This window comes from Enhydra lutris, unplaced genomic scaffold, assembly GCF_002288905.1.
Source record: "Enhydra lutris kenyoni isolate GAN:26980312 unplaced genomic scaffold, ASM228890v2 scaffoldscaffold9, whole genome shotgun sequence".
In the NCBI taxonomy this organism is placed as follows: domain Eukaryota; kingdom Metazoa; phylum Chordata; class Mammalia; order Carnivora; family Mustelidae; genus Enhydra; species Enhydra lutris.
In genome coordinates this window covers 5,117,063-5,133,129 of record NW_019154093.1, presented here as the reverse complement: position 1 = coordinate 5,133,129, position 16,067 = coordinate 5,117,063, and the positions used below count along the sequence as shown (strand labels likewise).

At 42.7% G+C, this 16,067-nt stretch overlaps 1 protein-coding gene across 1 annotated transcript in view; it reads left to right on the top strand.

Moving 5' to 3' along the window:
* LOC111143057 (CUB and Sushi multiple domains 2) overlaps nucleotides 1-16,067 on the top strand; it is a 614,630-nt gene that overhangs the window by 559,831 nt on the left and 38,732 nt on the right. The window contains exons 54-55 of the mRNA XM_022496499.1: nucleotides 4,287-4,460; nucleotides 7,110-7,298. Coding sequence (XP_022352207.1) covers nucleotides 4,287-4,460; nucleotides 7,110-7,298 — 363 coding nt within the window. The remainder of the gene's footprint in view (nucleotides 1-4,286; nucleotides 4,461-7,109; nucleotides 7,299-16,067) is intronic.

Sequence of the window (16,067 nt, the reverse complement as noted above, 5' to 3'; positions counted from 1 at the left end):
TTTTTTTTTAATTTAGATGACCACCATTATTCTCAGTTGCCTAGAAGTAATTTGGAAAATTCTTCACTTTTTAAAGTTCCCCAAAGTGAGCCTTTATGTAACATGCAGGGCTAGTTTTGTTGTTTTATTTTTTAAGGCAAGTTTTTGTTTGGAATTCTTCTTCATCTGGTTCTTCATAGATGAGATGGAGCAATAAAATAATGAGACGCACTGAATAAACAATGCGTGAAAAATTAGCCTTAATAGCTGCGTCAGTATTAGGTTTACACAAAGCAAGACCCATCTATATTCAGTCACTCTTCCAGATGGGCCTGAACAAAACATTTGGTTTTCTCCAGAAGATGCAAATTCAGATGCCTCCAAGTAATTGGCACAGACTATGCATGTGGAGACTCAGGTTATAAATAATAGGGAATGCTGGGGTCTGAGAGTAAGTGGAGAATGTTTGCCTAAGCCTAAAGATGTTTGATTTTAAAACCAGCACACACGGAAAAGCAGGGTAGTAAAGCATCTGGACACTTGGCCCCTGACCGTGGTTGCCTGGGGCCTACCCAGACCTCCCACCACCTATCATGTGGCTCTCTGACTTCAGATGGGTTCGTTGACCTGCCTAAGTCTGCTTCCTCCTCTCCAAAAAGCAGTACTTCGGGGTATGATGGGGATTAAATAAATGCTCTTTTGGACCCAAAGCAGTGCAAACAGGACCCGAGAGAGGTGTGAAGCCAATGCTCTTGCTGTTGCTATGACGGTGGCGGTGTCAACGCTGCCACATGACAGAACCCAGGTACTCTCGGACCTATCCCCGTTGTGTCCCAGAGCCCAGAGCTGTGGGGGACACCTGGAGGAGGAAGGCAGGAGGAAAAGAACAAGCATTTATAAGTGATGACTCTGGTTGGGGCTGTGTGAGCCGTCACCCCGTGTCAGTCCAGGGTTTCTGTAGCCATCCCCCTCAGAACTCCCCGGCAATCCCACCTCTCCTGGTAGCTCTCCTGCCCATTCCCACACATCCTGCTTGATTCCACCACTTTCCTGAAGACCTGCCCTCCACCTCCTCCACCTCCTCCACCTGCCTTCTCAGCAAGGGCTAAGGCAGGTAGCGAACGCAGCATGGAGACACAGAAGCTGGGTTGAGGACTCAGGTGAACCGCTGAGAAACTGCCCCCAAATGAGATTCCCGGCCGCTCTGAGGAGGACGGTGGTGCCTGCCTCACAGGGTGGTGGGAGGCAATGAAATAATGCAGATGGACCCCAGTAATGATTAGCTGATTAGATAACCTCACTTTCTATTTTGCAGAGAGGAAGGAAGCCATCAGACAGTAACTCCTTCTAGCTCCTGCTTCCCATCGACGCGTCTGTCCTTCTCCCTTCCCTCCCACCTCTGTAGAAGAGTCTCTCCAGGCCCAAGGCTATGCCCTTTCTCGATCCCCAGATCTCCTCCCTCCTGCTTCCTTAATGACCCTAATCTGCTTTTAACTTTCTCCTCTGTACTGCTTACCTTTCCTTTCTGTTAATTTCCCTCAAGCCCTGAGGAAGCACACAAGCTTCACAAAGACCTCAATTTTCCTTCCTGGTGGGGTGTTCTCCACCTCTTTTTTGCAGCTTGTACCAGTGAGGGTCCCCAGAGAAACAGAGCTCTCTGGGGTATCTGACATTTCTTGCGGCTCTCCCTGTGGCTTTGGGGACACCTCCCCCGTCTCCCCACCCTCATCGAATTTTCTTTTTCTGCCTTGCTGACCATACCTCCATTTCCCTTGCAGGCACCTTGGTGACCTGTCCTTCAAAAGGCAGCACCCCCAAAGGTTTTCTACTCAGCACACTTCCCTCACTGGACACCAGTGGTTTTTAGCCTTTGGGGAGGGGGCTTATGACCCTCTGTGAATCTGTAAGAGCAACGGATCCTCTCCTGAGCCCCCTGCCTTCAGCCAGCATTTTGCATGTCATTTCTGGGGGTTCACAGACCCTATGAAGCTTATCTCCACTCTCCCACCACCTTGCTGATCTGGCAGGGTCCTCACCATCTGTGCGACCCAGCTTAGATGGCCTGCTCTTTCCTCCAGGACCCTCCTCAACCCTCTCTCTCTCCCGTGGAGGATAGATGTCACCGCTGCGTGCGTGCCTGTCCCACACAAGCACGTTGTCCTACAACAGTCTGCTTCCCCGACTGCTCTTCCACTGGACTGGGAAGTGAGCTCCCTGATGGCATAGACCATCTCATATCCCTCCTTGTGTAGCATCAGGGCAGAGCAGGGTACCTAGCACAGAGAAGAAACTCAGCAAGATTGAGAAGTAAATACACAAATCTATTTTCAAAGCAATTCTGCTTACGAAATCCAAAACCTTACTTTAAAGATAAAGAAAGTGAACCCAGAGCAAATTGTCTAAAGGAAGGAAAGGGCAGCGCTGAGTGCTGAATCCCAGTCAGCTGGCCCCTATAGCCCCTTCTCATCCTAGCTTATGAGGCAGCCTCAAACCCCACAGTCTGCTAGCCATGTGTGTTCTGCTCTGCCCAGCTCTTTCTGCTAGAGTCAGGGATACTACTTTTGGGATTTACACAAGAGAATAGACCCAGACTGATACCGGATTTGGCCACAGCAGAAACTGGGCTCTATCCGCTCTTGCCCCGCCATCCCCATTCACACAAGCTGGGTTTGGGGTAGGCTTTTTGTGGATCCAGTTGTTGGGGTAAGAAAACATTCCTCATGGTTTCTCAGCCTCAAGATCCAGAACGAAGGAAAAGGCCTGGCAAGACCATTACCTGAGAATTCAGTCCAAAGAGACTGGGTACCAAGCAAGTTCTAGAGAGATCTAAGGACTAAGGAGCAAAACAGAAGGCCCATCATCCGTCTGTTTGTACCTCACACGTTCCTTCACTCAGCAGACAGTGCTCAAGCTCTTCCTACATGTCAGGCTCTGGTACAGACCCCAAGGGTGTAGCGAGGAACAAACCAAAGACCCTGCCCTTGTGCAGCTTACCCTCAGGTGGAGGGAGATAAGGAATGAATAGATGGAGAACTATGTGTGGAATGTGTCAGTTATTGTGGAGAAAAGTGGAGAAGGAGTAGGACCCCGGCAGTGCTGGTAGGTTGTTTATTGGGTCATAAGGGACAGCTTCACTGATTCGGTGACATTTGAGGGGAAACATGAGGATATGAGGGCTGGAGCCAAAGGATGTTCTGGCAGAGGGGAAAGCCGGGGCCAAGGCTCTGGGGCAGGCACCTATGCTGGAGAAACCTCAGAGAAACCAGTGCCTGGGTGGAGAGATGAACTCCAGTTCGAGGAGGAAGGAAGAAAGCTGGGACAGAGGGTAACCCAAGCACTCTGGGGCCAGGCCTGCCAGCACTGGGGCCACCGTCGCCACCCTGCTTGTGGCTGAAGAAATTACAAAATCCTGCATAGGTGCCGAAGGATCACCATCATTACTAATAAAGCTTAAGTCAGAAGCCATAGCTTCACATGAGAGCCCAGTGGGGTCTGCTGAAAAAACCCAGGGTGGGGTGGAGTGCCACCATCGGAGACACACTGCAGGGGCAGCACCCCTCCATTGTCAGGGAGCGCCGTCTGCGGAGGAGCACCAGAGAGCACTGCTGTCCACGGGCGCTAGGTCCTGAGAGGAAGGGCTCGCATCGGGTCAAGCATGACTGCTCATTCTACCCAAGTCGCACAGATCGGCCACTCCACATGACCTAGGCCAGAATCAGTAAAAGAGCCCAGAGAAAGGCCAGAATTCACTCCTTCATCTGGAAGGAGGAGAGGGGAAGTGTGCTCTCAACAACAGCTTTGGCTCCCCAAGGCTGGCCTGCACCACAGGTGGGGCAGGGGGAGCCCATAGGTCGGGCAGGGGAGCAGTTCCTCTGTTCAGGCTGGGTGAGTGTCGACTCTGGCTCTGTTAAGCACGGCCCGGAGATGGGCTGGGTCTGATTCCAGGCCAAGGGGTGGTCATCACATCCGGGATGGAGAGTGGAGAGGGGGAGCTATGGGGACAGAGGCCAAGAAAAGGAGGGAGGGCTGACTACCCAGACAACAGACCTACAACCCAGGCAGGAGGCCCCATGGAGAGTCACAGAAGGATTTCTCTAGAGTTGTCCAAGCTATAGATACGCCTACCCAGAAGAAGGTGTATCCACATGCTGATTTCAGGAGATAAAGGTTTTGCTGCTAAAGAGACCATAGTTAGACGTAGGGCTGAACATCCCCCGTGCTTGTAAGAAATACCAGGCAAGAAAAGGATGAGCTTTCGGGGCTACGGAATAATAGGAGGGCTTACCTCTTGTCTGTTTTGGTTGCAGCAATTACCTGCGGACACCCAGGCAACCCACTCAACGGCCTCACTCAGGGCAACCAGTTTAACCTCAACGATGTGGTCAAGTTTGTCTGCAATCCCGGGTATGTGGCTGAGGGGGCCCCTAGGTCCCAGTGCCTGGCCAGTGGGCAGTGGAGCGACATGCTGCCCACCTGCAAAAGTGAGTCCCCCTTCTTCTTGCACTTGGCCCCTAGTACTGCTGCCATTTGGAACTCTGTGACCCAGTAGCAAAAGCCAGCAGATTCAGCCCTAGCGTGATTTTGACACAGATGGGGAAGACTGAGAGCAGAGGAAGGTCATAAATGAGGATTTTCTCAACCCCTAGATACAGCCATGTCTGTCTGTGTGAAGATTTCATCACTGGTTACATAAGCACAGCAAACACGGTGTGCCTTTCAAAATAGAAATGGGAAGCAGTCTTCTTGCTTACATTGCACAGGACAAATACTCATCCTATGATGAGTATTATCCTATGAAGCCCCATTCCTGAAGAAAGAAAAAAAGCAAGAAAGTTAGAATGAAAAATACAAAGCTGAGAGCATAGGGGTTGGGAGGAAGCAGGAGGAAGAACAGAACCCAAGGAAGACCCTGGGCAGAGGGTATTCTGGCCCCATCTGGGCTACTTAGGAAATAGTTTTTAAAGATTTTCGAGGCTGGTCACAGCAGTAGGGATGAATTGAGTTGCCTCGTTCCAGGAAGGGCCTGGCAGACTCAGTGACGTCTGAGTGGAGCATCAACTCGGGCAGAATATGAATAAGTCCAGCCCTGACCCGGAGGTAGATTGAGTCTTTGTTGTTGTGAGGACACAGAGTCCCTGGGACAACAGCTCCTCGTCGTAGTATGTGCAGGAGCATGATGATTGGCAGTGTGTCATAGGTCATTTGTAGCTGGTGTTAAAGGACTCAGATTTTCGAATGAATCAAGAGGCATCACAACTAACCCTAAAATAACATCCATCTGGTAACCTTTGAAGATGCCATTTTGAGGGAAAGAACATTCCAGAAAACACAGGAACAACTGCCATGACCTGGTGTTGTGCCTTCCTACAATCATCTGTTGAGGCAGGAAAGAGTATAGAACTTGACTGCTGGGGGGTATCATTATCCCCCATCCCCTTCTCAAGAACTGCGTTCCATCTCCACAACACGAGATGCAAATTCCCCTGTAACTCCAGCTCCCACCCCTGGTGGTCCCTTCCCAGAGTAACGAGCTCAGCAACTGGTCTCAGAATCTGAGGGATGGGCTAAAATCTTAGAAGTTGTGGCCTCTGGTCCTGCTTCCACCAGCCCATTCTTTCTGCCGACAGAGTGACTTGTCTCAAATGCAAATCTGATCGGATCATTCCCTGTTTAAAACACCTGCCCAGACTCACCATTGCCCTCACATCCATACTGTTCTTTGTCATGGCCTGACCTCTGTACTGGGGTCTGGCTGCACTGAGCCTCTTCAGTGTCCTCCTCCACACCATGCACAACCCCTGGGCAGTCCCACACAGTCTCCTCGAATGTGTTCTTCTCTGTCCCCCTTGGTCTGGATGACTTTTACCCAACGATCAAGAACCAGCTTGAACACCACCTTGCCTTGGAAGCTCTTCCTGCTTCACCCCCCTCCACTGGGCAAGATAAACAGCTTTGTGCTTCTGGAAACTTCTCTTCTAGACCTTTCAGAGTGCTTATTAGATAAAATAATTGCTGGTTTGTCCTTTCTCTCTAGACCAGCAGTTCCCAAATGGGGATGATTTTATCCATCTCCCCACCCCAATAGGGGACAGAGGTCTAGAGACATTATTCATTGTCACATGTGGAGGGCTTCTCTTGGCATCTAGTGGGTAGAGGCCAAGGGTGCTGTTAGACATCCTGTAATGGACAGGACTGCCCCGACAACAAAGAATTATCAGCCAAAATGTGCATAGTGCCAAGGTGGGGAAAGCCTACTCTCTACTGAAAATTCCTTGGTGTCTTTACTGCTTAGCATACCACTTGGTGCTCGGTGCACAGCCATAAAGAGTGTCAGTCAGTACATGCTAAGTATTCATTTTGTGATGCCAACTTCTCTGAGCCTCAGAGAGGCTCATCAGAGGTAAAAGTACCTTATACTCTAAAAACTTATCCAATTTAGAAAAAAATACCTGTCCCGCCACCTTATATGACGAGTAGGAGACCACAGTAAGCATTTTGAAAGCAAAAGCACACATCATGGGTTATAAATGATACTGTCATTATCCTAAAATACCCCTCTGATTTTGAGTTAAGCTGCTTTGGAAACACTTCAGCATGTAGCAGTCAAATTTATCCCCAGGATATCAATCTTTCCCTAAAATACTCTTCAAAGTGGTTAAAACATGTTCCAAAAAAAGACCAGCCCCTGCTGGAGTCAGCTCAGACGTATCTGTTTCGCAGCTGATGAGCTTTGCTGGGTCAGGGATGGGGCGCCCAGAGACGAGAGAGTCACGCCGTCCAGGGACTCCTGTATTCAAACAACTCCTCATCAGGCCTGATAAAGTTAGCTGTAGAGGTCTGTGCCGGGGAGCACTGTGGAGGGAGAGGCTAATCAGACTGTGAGGAGGTGGGAAGTCTTCCCCAGGGAGGTGGAGTCTAGCCAGGTGATCAAGGTCAGTGATCAGGGCATACAACCGCCTGAGGACCAGCTCGTCCTCCCAGGCGGCATCAGCTCTGTGCTACCAGTTTCGATCTGGAAATATGGCCCTACTGGGAATGCATGCCTGTTGGCACTTAGGAATTCTCATTTAAAACCATAAGAAAATCTTCACATCTGGATTTCTGGGTCTGATGGTCCCATTCCGTTACAGTCATCAACTGCACAGATCCTGGGCACCAAGAAAACAGTGTTCGTCAAGTCCATGCCAGCGGCCCACACAGGTTCAGCTACGGCACCACCGTGTCTTACCAGTGCAACCACGGCTTCTACCTCCTGGGCACCCCGGTGCTCAGCTGCCAGGGCGATGGCACGTGGGATCGTCCCCGCCCCCAGTGCCTCTGTAAGTAGGGGTCATCTACTCCAAGTGACACCCGTGCAGACTGATGGGGTGGCCCATGTCCAAGAACAGTCTTCCTTGTGTGTGTGTGTGTGTGTGTGTGTGTGTGTGTGTGAGAGAGAGAGAGAGAGAGAGAGAGAGAGAGAGAGAGAGATCACAATGGCAGTCACTCTGGCTGCTCCTTGGGCCCTGTAGGATTACTTCCCACAGCAATTCATGTACTATTTTTCTTCTGGGCCAGAAGCCTATTCTCCTTCCTCTCTGGTAGTTACTCTCCTCTTCAGCTCTCAGGGGTCCCTTACCTTACAACAGGCTGTCTGGCACAATACTCTCTCCCACCTTACCCCTTCCTTGCTTTTCCAGAAAAACAACACATGACCCCCTTTCTTTTGAAGGATGGAAGCAGAAATGCTCCAGACTCTGGATGCTGGGTATGGAGCCTACTTAATAATATTTTTTTTTTTAAAGTGGCAAAACAGACATCCATCTCTTGTTCCTAGTCTTTGGAGAAAAGCTTTCAGTTTTTCACCATTAAGTATGATATTAGCTGGAAAGTTTATGTAAATTCCTTTATGAGTGAGTAATTTCCCTTCTATTCCTAACTAGAAATTTCCCTTCTATTTCTAGTGGAAAAAAATTCCCTTCTATTTCTAGTTCATTGAACATTTTTACCATGAAATGGTGTTGGATTTTGTCAAATGCATTTTCTGCATCCATTGAAATGGTGCTGTGCCTCCCCACCCCCCACTCATTCTGTCAATATATGGTGTATTACATTGATTGACGTTCCTCTGTTGAACCACTCTTATGCTTGGGGAACAAATCACACTTGGTCATGGTATAATCCCTTTAATCTGCTGCTGGACTTCATGTGCTAGTATTTTGTTACAGATTTTTGCAGCTATGTTCGTAAGGGATATTGGCCTGTGGTCTCCTTTCTTTGTGATGTCTTTGGCTCTAGTGTCAGGGTGATGCTGCCTTCCTAAAATGAGTTGGGAAATGTCCCTCTTCTTCTATTTTTAGGAATAGAAAGATTGGTATTACTTCTTTAAAACCTGGATAGAATTCAGCAGCGAAGTCATCTAGTTCTAGGCTTTTCTTTGAAAGTTTTTTTATTATTGATTGATTCTATTTTTTTTTTTTTTGCTATAATTCTATTCAGATAGTCCACTTTTTCTTGAGTAAGTTTTGGTAGTCTGTGTACATCTAAGAATTTGTCCATTTCATCTGGATTATCTAATCTGTTTGTATATAACTGTTCATGTTCATAGTATTCAATAATCCTTTTTATTTCTAGAAGCTTGGTTGGTAGTAATGTCCTTATTTCCATTTTTTATTTAATCATTTGAATCATTCTCTCTCCTCTCTCTTCTCTCTCTCTAAAAATTATCTATCTATTTATTTATTTATTTAAAAGAGAGAGCTAGGGGAAGGGCAGAGGAAGAGGGAAAGATTCTCCCGCCAGCTCCTTGCTGAGCATGGAGCCCAACACGGGGCTATCCACAATTCTGAGATCAGGACCTGAGCCATAATCAAGAGTGGGACACTTCACTGACTTAACCACCAGGCAACCCCACATTTGTCAATTTTATTTTTTAAAGATTTTATTTACTTATTTGACAGAGATCACAAGTAGACAGGCGGGCAGAGAGAGAAGAGGAAGCAGGCTCCCTGCTGAGCAGAGAGCACAATGCGGGGCTTGATCCCAGGACCCTGGGATCATGACCTGAGCCGAAGGCAGAGGCTTTAACCCACTGAGCCACCCAGGCGTCCCTGTCAATTTTATTGATATTTTAAAAGAACCAACTTTTGGTTTTGCTTGTCATCTCTATTGTTTTTCTCTTTATCTCTGCCATTAACTTTGTTATTTCCTTTCTTCTATTTGCTTTGGGTTTAATTTGGTCTTTTTTCCCCTAGTTTATTAAGGGGAAATGTTGGGTTGTTGGTTTGAGATCTTTCTTCTTTTTAATGTAGGCATTTACAGCTATAAATTTCTCTCTGAGCACTGCTCTCACTACATCTCATTAGTTTTGGTATGTTTTGTTTTCATTTTTGTTCACTTCAAAGTATTTTCTAATTATTCTTCCAATATCTTCTTTAACTTAGTGATTATTTAGGAGTGGTTTGTTAACTTCTATAATATTTGTAAATTTTTCAAATTTTTCCCTGTTACATTTAATTTCATTGCATTGTAGTTGAAGAACATACTTTTCATAACTTCAATCTTTTTAAATTTATGGAGACTTATTTTAGGACTTAACACATGGCCTATCCTAGAGAATATTCCATGTGTGCTTGAGAAGAGAGTATTTTCTGCTGTTATTAGGTGGAGTGTTCTCCAGATGATTGTGAGATCTAGTTGGTTTATAGCGTGGTCACTATATTTTCTAGTAGGTCTTTTGTCATGTTGTTCTATGGGGTAGTGAAATCTCATACTATTATTGTTGATATGTCTATTTCTCCCTTCAATTCTGTTAGTTTTTGTTTCATGTATTTGGGATCTCTGTTGTTAGGTACATATATATTTATAATTTTATATCTTATTGATGGATTGATCCTTTTAATCACTAGAAAATATACTTTTGGTGTTTGATGACTATTTTTTTCTTTAAACTCAATTAGCCAACATATAGTACATCATTAGTTTTTGATGTCGTGTTCAATGATTCATTAGTTGCATGTAACACCCAGTGCTCATTACATCACGTGACCTCCTTAATGCCCATCACCTGTTACCCCAACCCCCAACTCATCTCCCTTTCTACAACCCTCAGTTTGTTTCTTAGAGTCTATCCTGTCTAATATTAGAATAGCCACTTCAGCCTCTGTTGGGTTGCTGTACACATGGTATATATGTTCCCATCTTTTATTCTCAGTCTTTTTGCATCTTTGAATCTAAAGTATGTCTCTTTTAGACTGCATATGGTTGGATCATGTTTTTTATCTATTTTGGTAATATCTGTCTTATGGTGTTTAATCAACATTTAATGTAATTATTGATAAGGTAGGTTTTACATCTGCCATTTTGCTATTTGTTTTCTATGTATTTTATGGCCTTGTGTTTTTTAGTTTTGGGGCTTGGGGAGGTTTTTTTGGTTCTCCATTCTCCTATTGCTGCTTTAATTTTTCATTAAATAGATCTTTTCTATTGTAATATTTTAATTTCTTTGTTATTTCACGGTGGGTTTTTTAAGTTATTTTCATAGTGGTTACTCTGAAAATTATAACCAACATTTTAACTTATAAAAACATAGTTTGTATTAATACTAATTTAATTTCAGTTGTATACAGAAGCTTTGCTCCTACGTAATTCCATTGCCTCCCCTGTCCCTTGTGCTGTTACTATTATACAAATTACATCTTTAGACATTGCAGGCCGACCAACACAGATTTCCAATTACTGCTTCATGCCATTTCTCAGCTAAGAGAAGAAAAATTACAAACAAAAAAAAAATTAAACTTATACTGTAGTTTATATTTACCTATGTAGTTACCTTTACCAGGGTTTTTTTAGTTCTGCATGTGCCTTCAATTCCTTTCAGTTCAGCCGGAAAGACTTTGTGTAGAATTTCTTTATAATTTAGAATTTCTTCATAGGTTTGCTAACGGTGCATTCTCTCAGTCTTTATTTATCTGGAAATGTCTTAATTATTTCCCCTTCATGTTTGAAGGATAGTTTTGCTAGCTATAGAATTCTTGGTTAAAAGTCTTTTTTTTTTTTTGTCACTTTAAACATGTCAAACTACTGATGTATTTAAATTTTAAGTCTACCATCCTATTTTGTGTTTTCTGTTTGTTCTACCCATTCAGTTTCTTTTTTTCTCTTTTTTTACTGGATTAACTATTTTTATAATTCATTTTTTTTTCTTCTCTACTAATAAGTAAGTTATATGCTCTACATTTTAATGGCTACATTAGGAATTATAGCAGGAACATTTCACTTATCAAAATCTAGAGTTAATCTTTCTTCCTCCTGTATCATACAAGAACATTAGAACACTTTAACTTCATTTACCTTTTTCTGACTTTTACATTATTGTTTTTCTTATATCTCAATTTTGCCTTATTTTTTAACTCACAACGTATTATTGTTTTATGCAATTATTTTTTGCTTAGATTTATCCACATATTTGCCACTTTCTTTGTTTTTCATTTCTTCTTATACCTTGTCCTTCCTCATGGAACATTTTCCTGCTCTTTGAAGGGCATCCTTTAGAATCTTATTTAATGAAGATCTGCAGGTGGCAAACATTCAGTTTTTGTTTGGCTATGATATGTTTATTTGTCTCTTGCTTTTTAAGGATTTTTTTGGAGGGTTAAGAAATCCAGGTTGGCAGTTATTTTCTCTCAACCCATTAAAGAAATCTTTTTAATATCTTCTCACCTCTTTTATTGCTATGGAGAAGCCAGCTATCAGTCCTTCACTCCTTTATAAAGTCTGTCACTGTCTTTGGTTTTCTGCATTTTCTGTAGTTATTAAATGATAATTTAGCTGGATCAGAAGTCCAAGTAGACATATTTGGTGGATTCTGCTGGCATTTATTATTAATGAGAAGTCTGCTTTCAATCTAGTCATTATACCTTTTAGGTAGTTTGGTTGTTTTGTTTTGTTTTGTTTTGTTTTGTTTTGTTTTGACTTCACTGACTTTAAGATCCTCTCTTTCTTGTTGGCATTCTGAATTCTTTTACATTGTGTTTAGATATTTTATTTATCCTTCTTAGGATTCATTAAGCTTCCAGGATTTTTTTACATCTGGGGAATTCTCAGCTATGTATTTCTATAAATATTGTCTCTCCTCATTTTCTTCCTTCACTACTTCTGGGACTCCAACATTAGACTTTCTTCTGCAATTCTCTATGTGTCTGAAACTCTTATTCGTATTTCCCATCTCTGATAGATTTCCCCGGATCTCTCTCTGTTAGTAATTTAAATTAATATTATTGGGAGTCTTTTAGGTTGAACTAAGTTTTTTAAATTTTATTTTATTTTTTCAGTGTTTATGCACCACACCCAGTGCTCCATGCAATCCGTGTCCTCCTTAATACCCACCACCAGGCTCACCCATACCCCCACCCCACTCCTCTCCAAAACCCTGTTTTAAAGTTGAACTAAAGTTTTGTTCTAGATAATCAGCTATCAGTAGGCTTGGTGGGCTTTTCACCTCTTCCTACAAATCTTCTCATTATTTTGCTATACAGATAAGTTTGTTCTTTAAAAATTGTTCGAGGCACCTGGGTGGCTCAGTGGGTTGAGGCCTCTGCTTTCGGCTCAGGTCATGATCCCAGGGTCCTGGGATCGAGCCCCACATCGGGCTGTCTGCTCAGCAGGGAGCCTGCTTCCTCCTCTCTCTCTGCCTGCCTCTCTGCCTACTTATGATCTCTGTCAAATAAATAAATAAAAATCTAAAAAAAAAATTATTCATAGGTAGCTTGTCTGTCCTACCATTTGCTAATTATCATTTTAGCTATGACTTAGGTGAGGTTTAACCATTCGCTGAGTTTGTATTTTCATTTATTTCTTTTGTATTTGAAATGTTTTATTTGTTGTTTAAATTTGCTTGATTATTTATAGTGTACTGTTCTTCTATAAACATGTTCTTTTTATGTCTTTCACATATTAAATATACATATAATGTCTTCTATATCTGATCATTACAATATCATCATCTTCGTGACTAATTCTGCTATTGTTGTTTCTGCTGATTTTCACTTACGATGACTTATTTCTCATATGTTTTATTATGTTTCCATTGTGATTTCTTATTGGACTGATCTTAATCTGCCAGAGCCATGAACTAGGCTCTCAGTCTTGCAGAAGTCAGAGCCTAGAAACAAGCTAGCCATTATCTCTCAAAAAAAGAATGACTAATGCTCAGTAGTTGCTGATATTTTTTGCTCCAAAAAAACAATTATAACTTCTTTTTCTTATTTGGGACTTACAAGGTGCTAAACTCTGCCTTCACTAATTACTGAGACCACTGCATTCTATCATTATTGGGGACATAGAAACCAAAACTAAGAGGCAAATCTGCTCTTCTTTTTGGAGCAGGTTTCCCCAGGACAGTAATGTTTATTACTCATTCTGAATATGAGCTTCAGCAGGACTTCCAGAAAGATGATATGCCAACTCCAGGAACCAATTAGGCTATTCATTTGTTGATGGGGGAAAAGTAAAGAACTTTTTCCCTAGATTTGATGAGAACATTTCAAAAACACAAGACCCTGAGGAACTTTGACTGCCTATAAGATCCCAAGTGACTCTCAGTAAAACCATTTTCACTGATGTTTCATGATTATCATGACATTATTTTAGTAGGCTAACTTGAATTTTTACTTCTGGAAGACAAAAATACCTGTGAATGGGCTTATAGAAAATTGTAGAGTACTTACATATCCCCTGATCAAATCAGTCAGTGAAAATCAGCTGTTCCTTCCAGGTGAAAGCAAACTGTTTTAATTGGCATGGATGTGCAGGGACCAAGGAAAATGCATGACTCAGGTCTATATCATACGTTATTTCCCTGATAAAGTGCTTTAGAAAACAGTGGAAGCCCTGGAGGCTGGCCAGCCATTAGTACAAGTCTCCATATTTGGGGTCTAGGAGCCAGCATGGGGTCCTTTTCCTTTTACTGTGGGACTCAGCATAGCCTATACCCAACTATAAATTCTAATTTGTATTATTGTTTTTTTGCTTAATTGTAATTTTATACTTTTTCCTCATTCCCCTGTTATATATGTATTCTGTGTAAGGCAAGAAAGTCTGCTATTACTTGCAGTGCTAAATATCTAGCTTGCCTATTTTTATGTATACATTTAAACTTATTTGCAGTAACTAATTTGCAGTTAGAAACTAAACAGCCACTGCAGGATCTGGAGATCCCATTTGGACGTGGGCATAAACATTAAAAACATTTTTAAAATGTTTTTATATTGACAAATTGAGAAATGCAGTAGAAATTCACCTTCTCTGTGTTCATCATCTCCCTGATTTGTATGCAAATACACACTGTATATAAGTTGTTCCTCTTTATTATTCTCTTACATCCTTTTCTTGTTGTTCCTTACCCACAGCAGACAAAAGGTATTGACACTGTTTTATCTTTTCTCACAAACATTTTTATTGTTGACTTTTTCCTCCTTTAAAAGAAAAAAAAAACACAGGAAAAGAATACAACAATAGAGTATACTCTGGTTGCTAATTTTACAAATACTCAAGTGGTCTAGATCAAACCAGTGACAAATAATTTCAGGCATTGCATATACATTTTCAGAGACCATTAGACAATGTCATAATTTAATACTGTCTTCAATCTAGCCAAAGACAAATTTTATTTTATTTTTTTAAAGATTTTATTTGTTTATTTGACAGAGAGAGATCACAAGTAGGCAGAGAGGCGGGCAGAAAGAGAGAGAAGGAGGCTCCCTGCTGAGCAAAGAGCCCGATGCAGGACTCGATCCCAGGACCCTGAGATCATGACCTGAGCCAAAGGCAGAGGCTTAACCCACTGAGCCACCCAGGCACCCCCAAAGACAAATTTTAAAACCACATAAGAACATCAGAAAAACAACCAGTCAACTCTAATCACAGAAATCAGTAGACATAGCAAACATATATGTGTACCTATGTACATCAATAAACATAAATAAAAATGTTCTTATCAGAGTTATTCATAAAAGCCCAAAACAGAAAACAATCCAAAAATCCCTCAAAGGAAATGGATGAAAAAATGTGGTATATTCACACAGTGATAGGACAGTCAGTCTTGAAGATGGTGCCAATGACCCCACCTACTGGTATTCATGCTTTCATGTAGTATCTCCCGTACTGTACCAGGGTTGGTCTATGTCAAGTGGTGGTGTGCGACTTACAAAGTAGGTCATAAAACATATTTCCACCTCCACCTTGCTCTCCTGGATCAGTCACTCTGGGGGAAGCCAGTCAGTTATCTATTGCTGTTAACAAACATCTCAAAACTTAAAATAGTAACTGTTTGTATTCTCTCACAATGACGTAAGTCTAGAATTCAAGGCTTAGCAGGTGTATTAGTCTGAGTTCTCCAAAGAAACAATCGCCAATTGGAGATTATATAGACACAGAAATAGGTATAGGATAGATACAAGTTTTTATATCTTTATTTTATGTCTAGATCTAGATCCAAGATGGCCTCACTCACATGTAAGGGAACTTGGTCCCAGCTATTGCCTGGGACATCATGATTACTTTCCACATGGCTCCTGTCTCCATGTAATTTCTTATCATTCAGTAGTCTAAGACAGACTTCCTTACATGGTGGCAGTCATATTCCAAGAAAATGAGGGCAGAAGCTGCTTGGCCTCTTAATCCACAACCCACCCAATGTCATTTCCACCACATTCCAGTAGTCAAAGCAGGTCACAAAGCCAGCCCAGATTCAAGAGGAGGCAAAACAGGCTCCATGCCTTGATGGGAGGAATTGTTAACAGTGGTCTCTGCAAATAATACACCATAGGCACTTAGAACATGACCTGACACACATTAAGATCATAGTGAGAAATGTAGATAGCCAAGACCTATTCATGCCATCTCTGTGCCTGGCCAAAATTCCATCATCAGGAACAGCATCAGCCCAATTCACATTTTATCCCATTGGTCACGTGTCTGGATCATCACCCATGCTGTGCCCTGTGCCCTTTTTGGGTCCAAGTAATGACTACAAGGATCTTCTACCATACCATCAGGTTTAGTCCATCCAAGTCATTATCATCTCTTCTTGAACTACTGCAATGGCACCG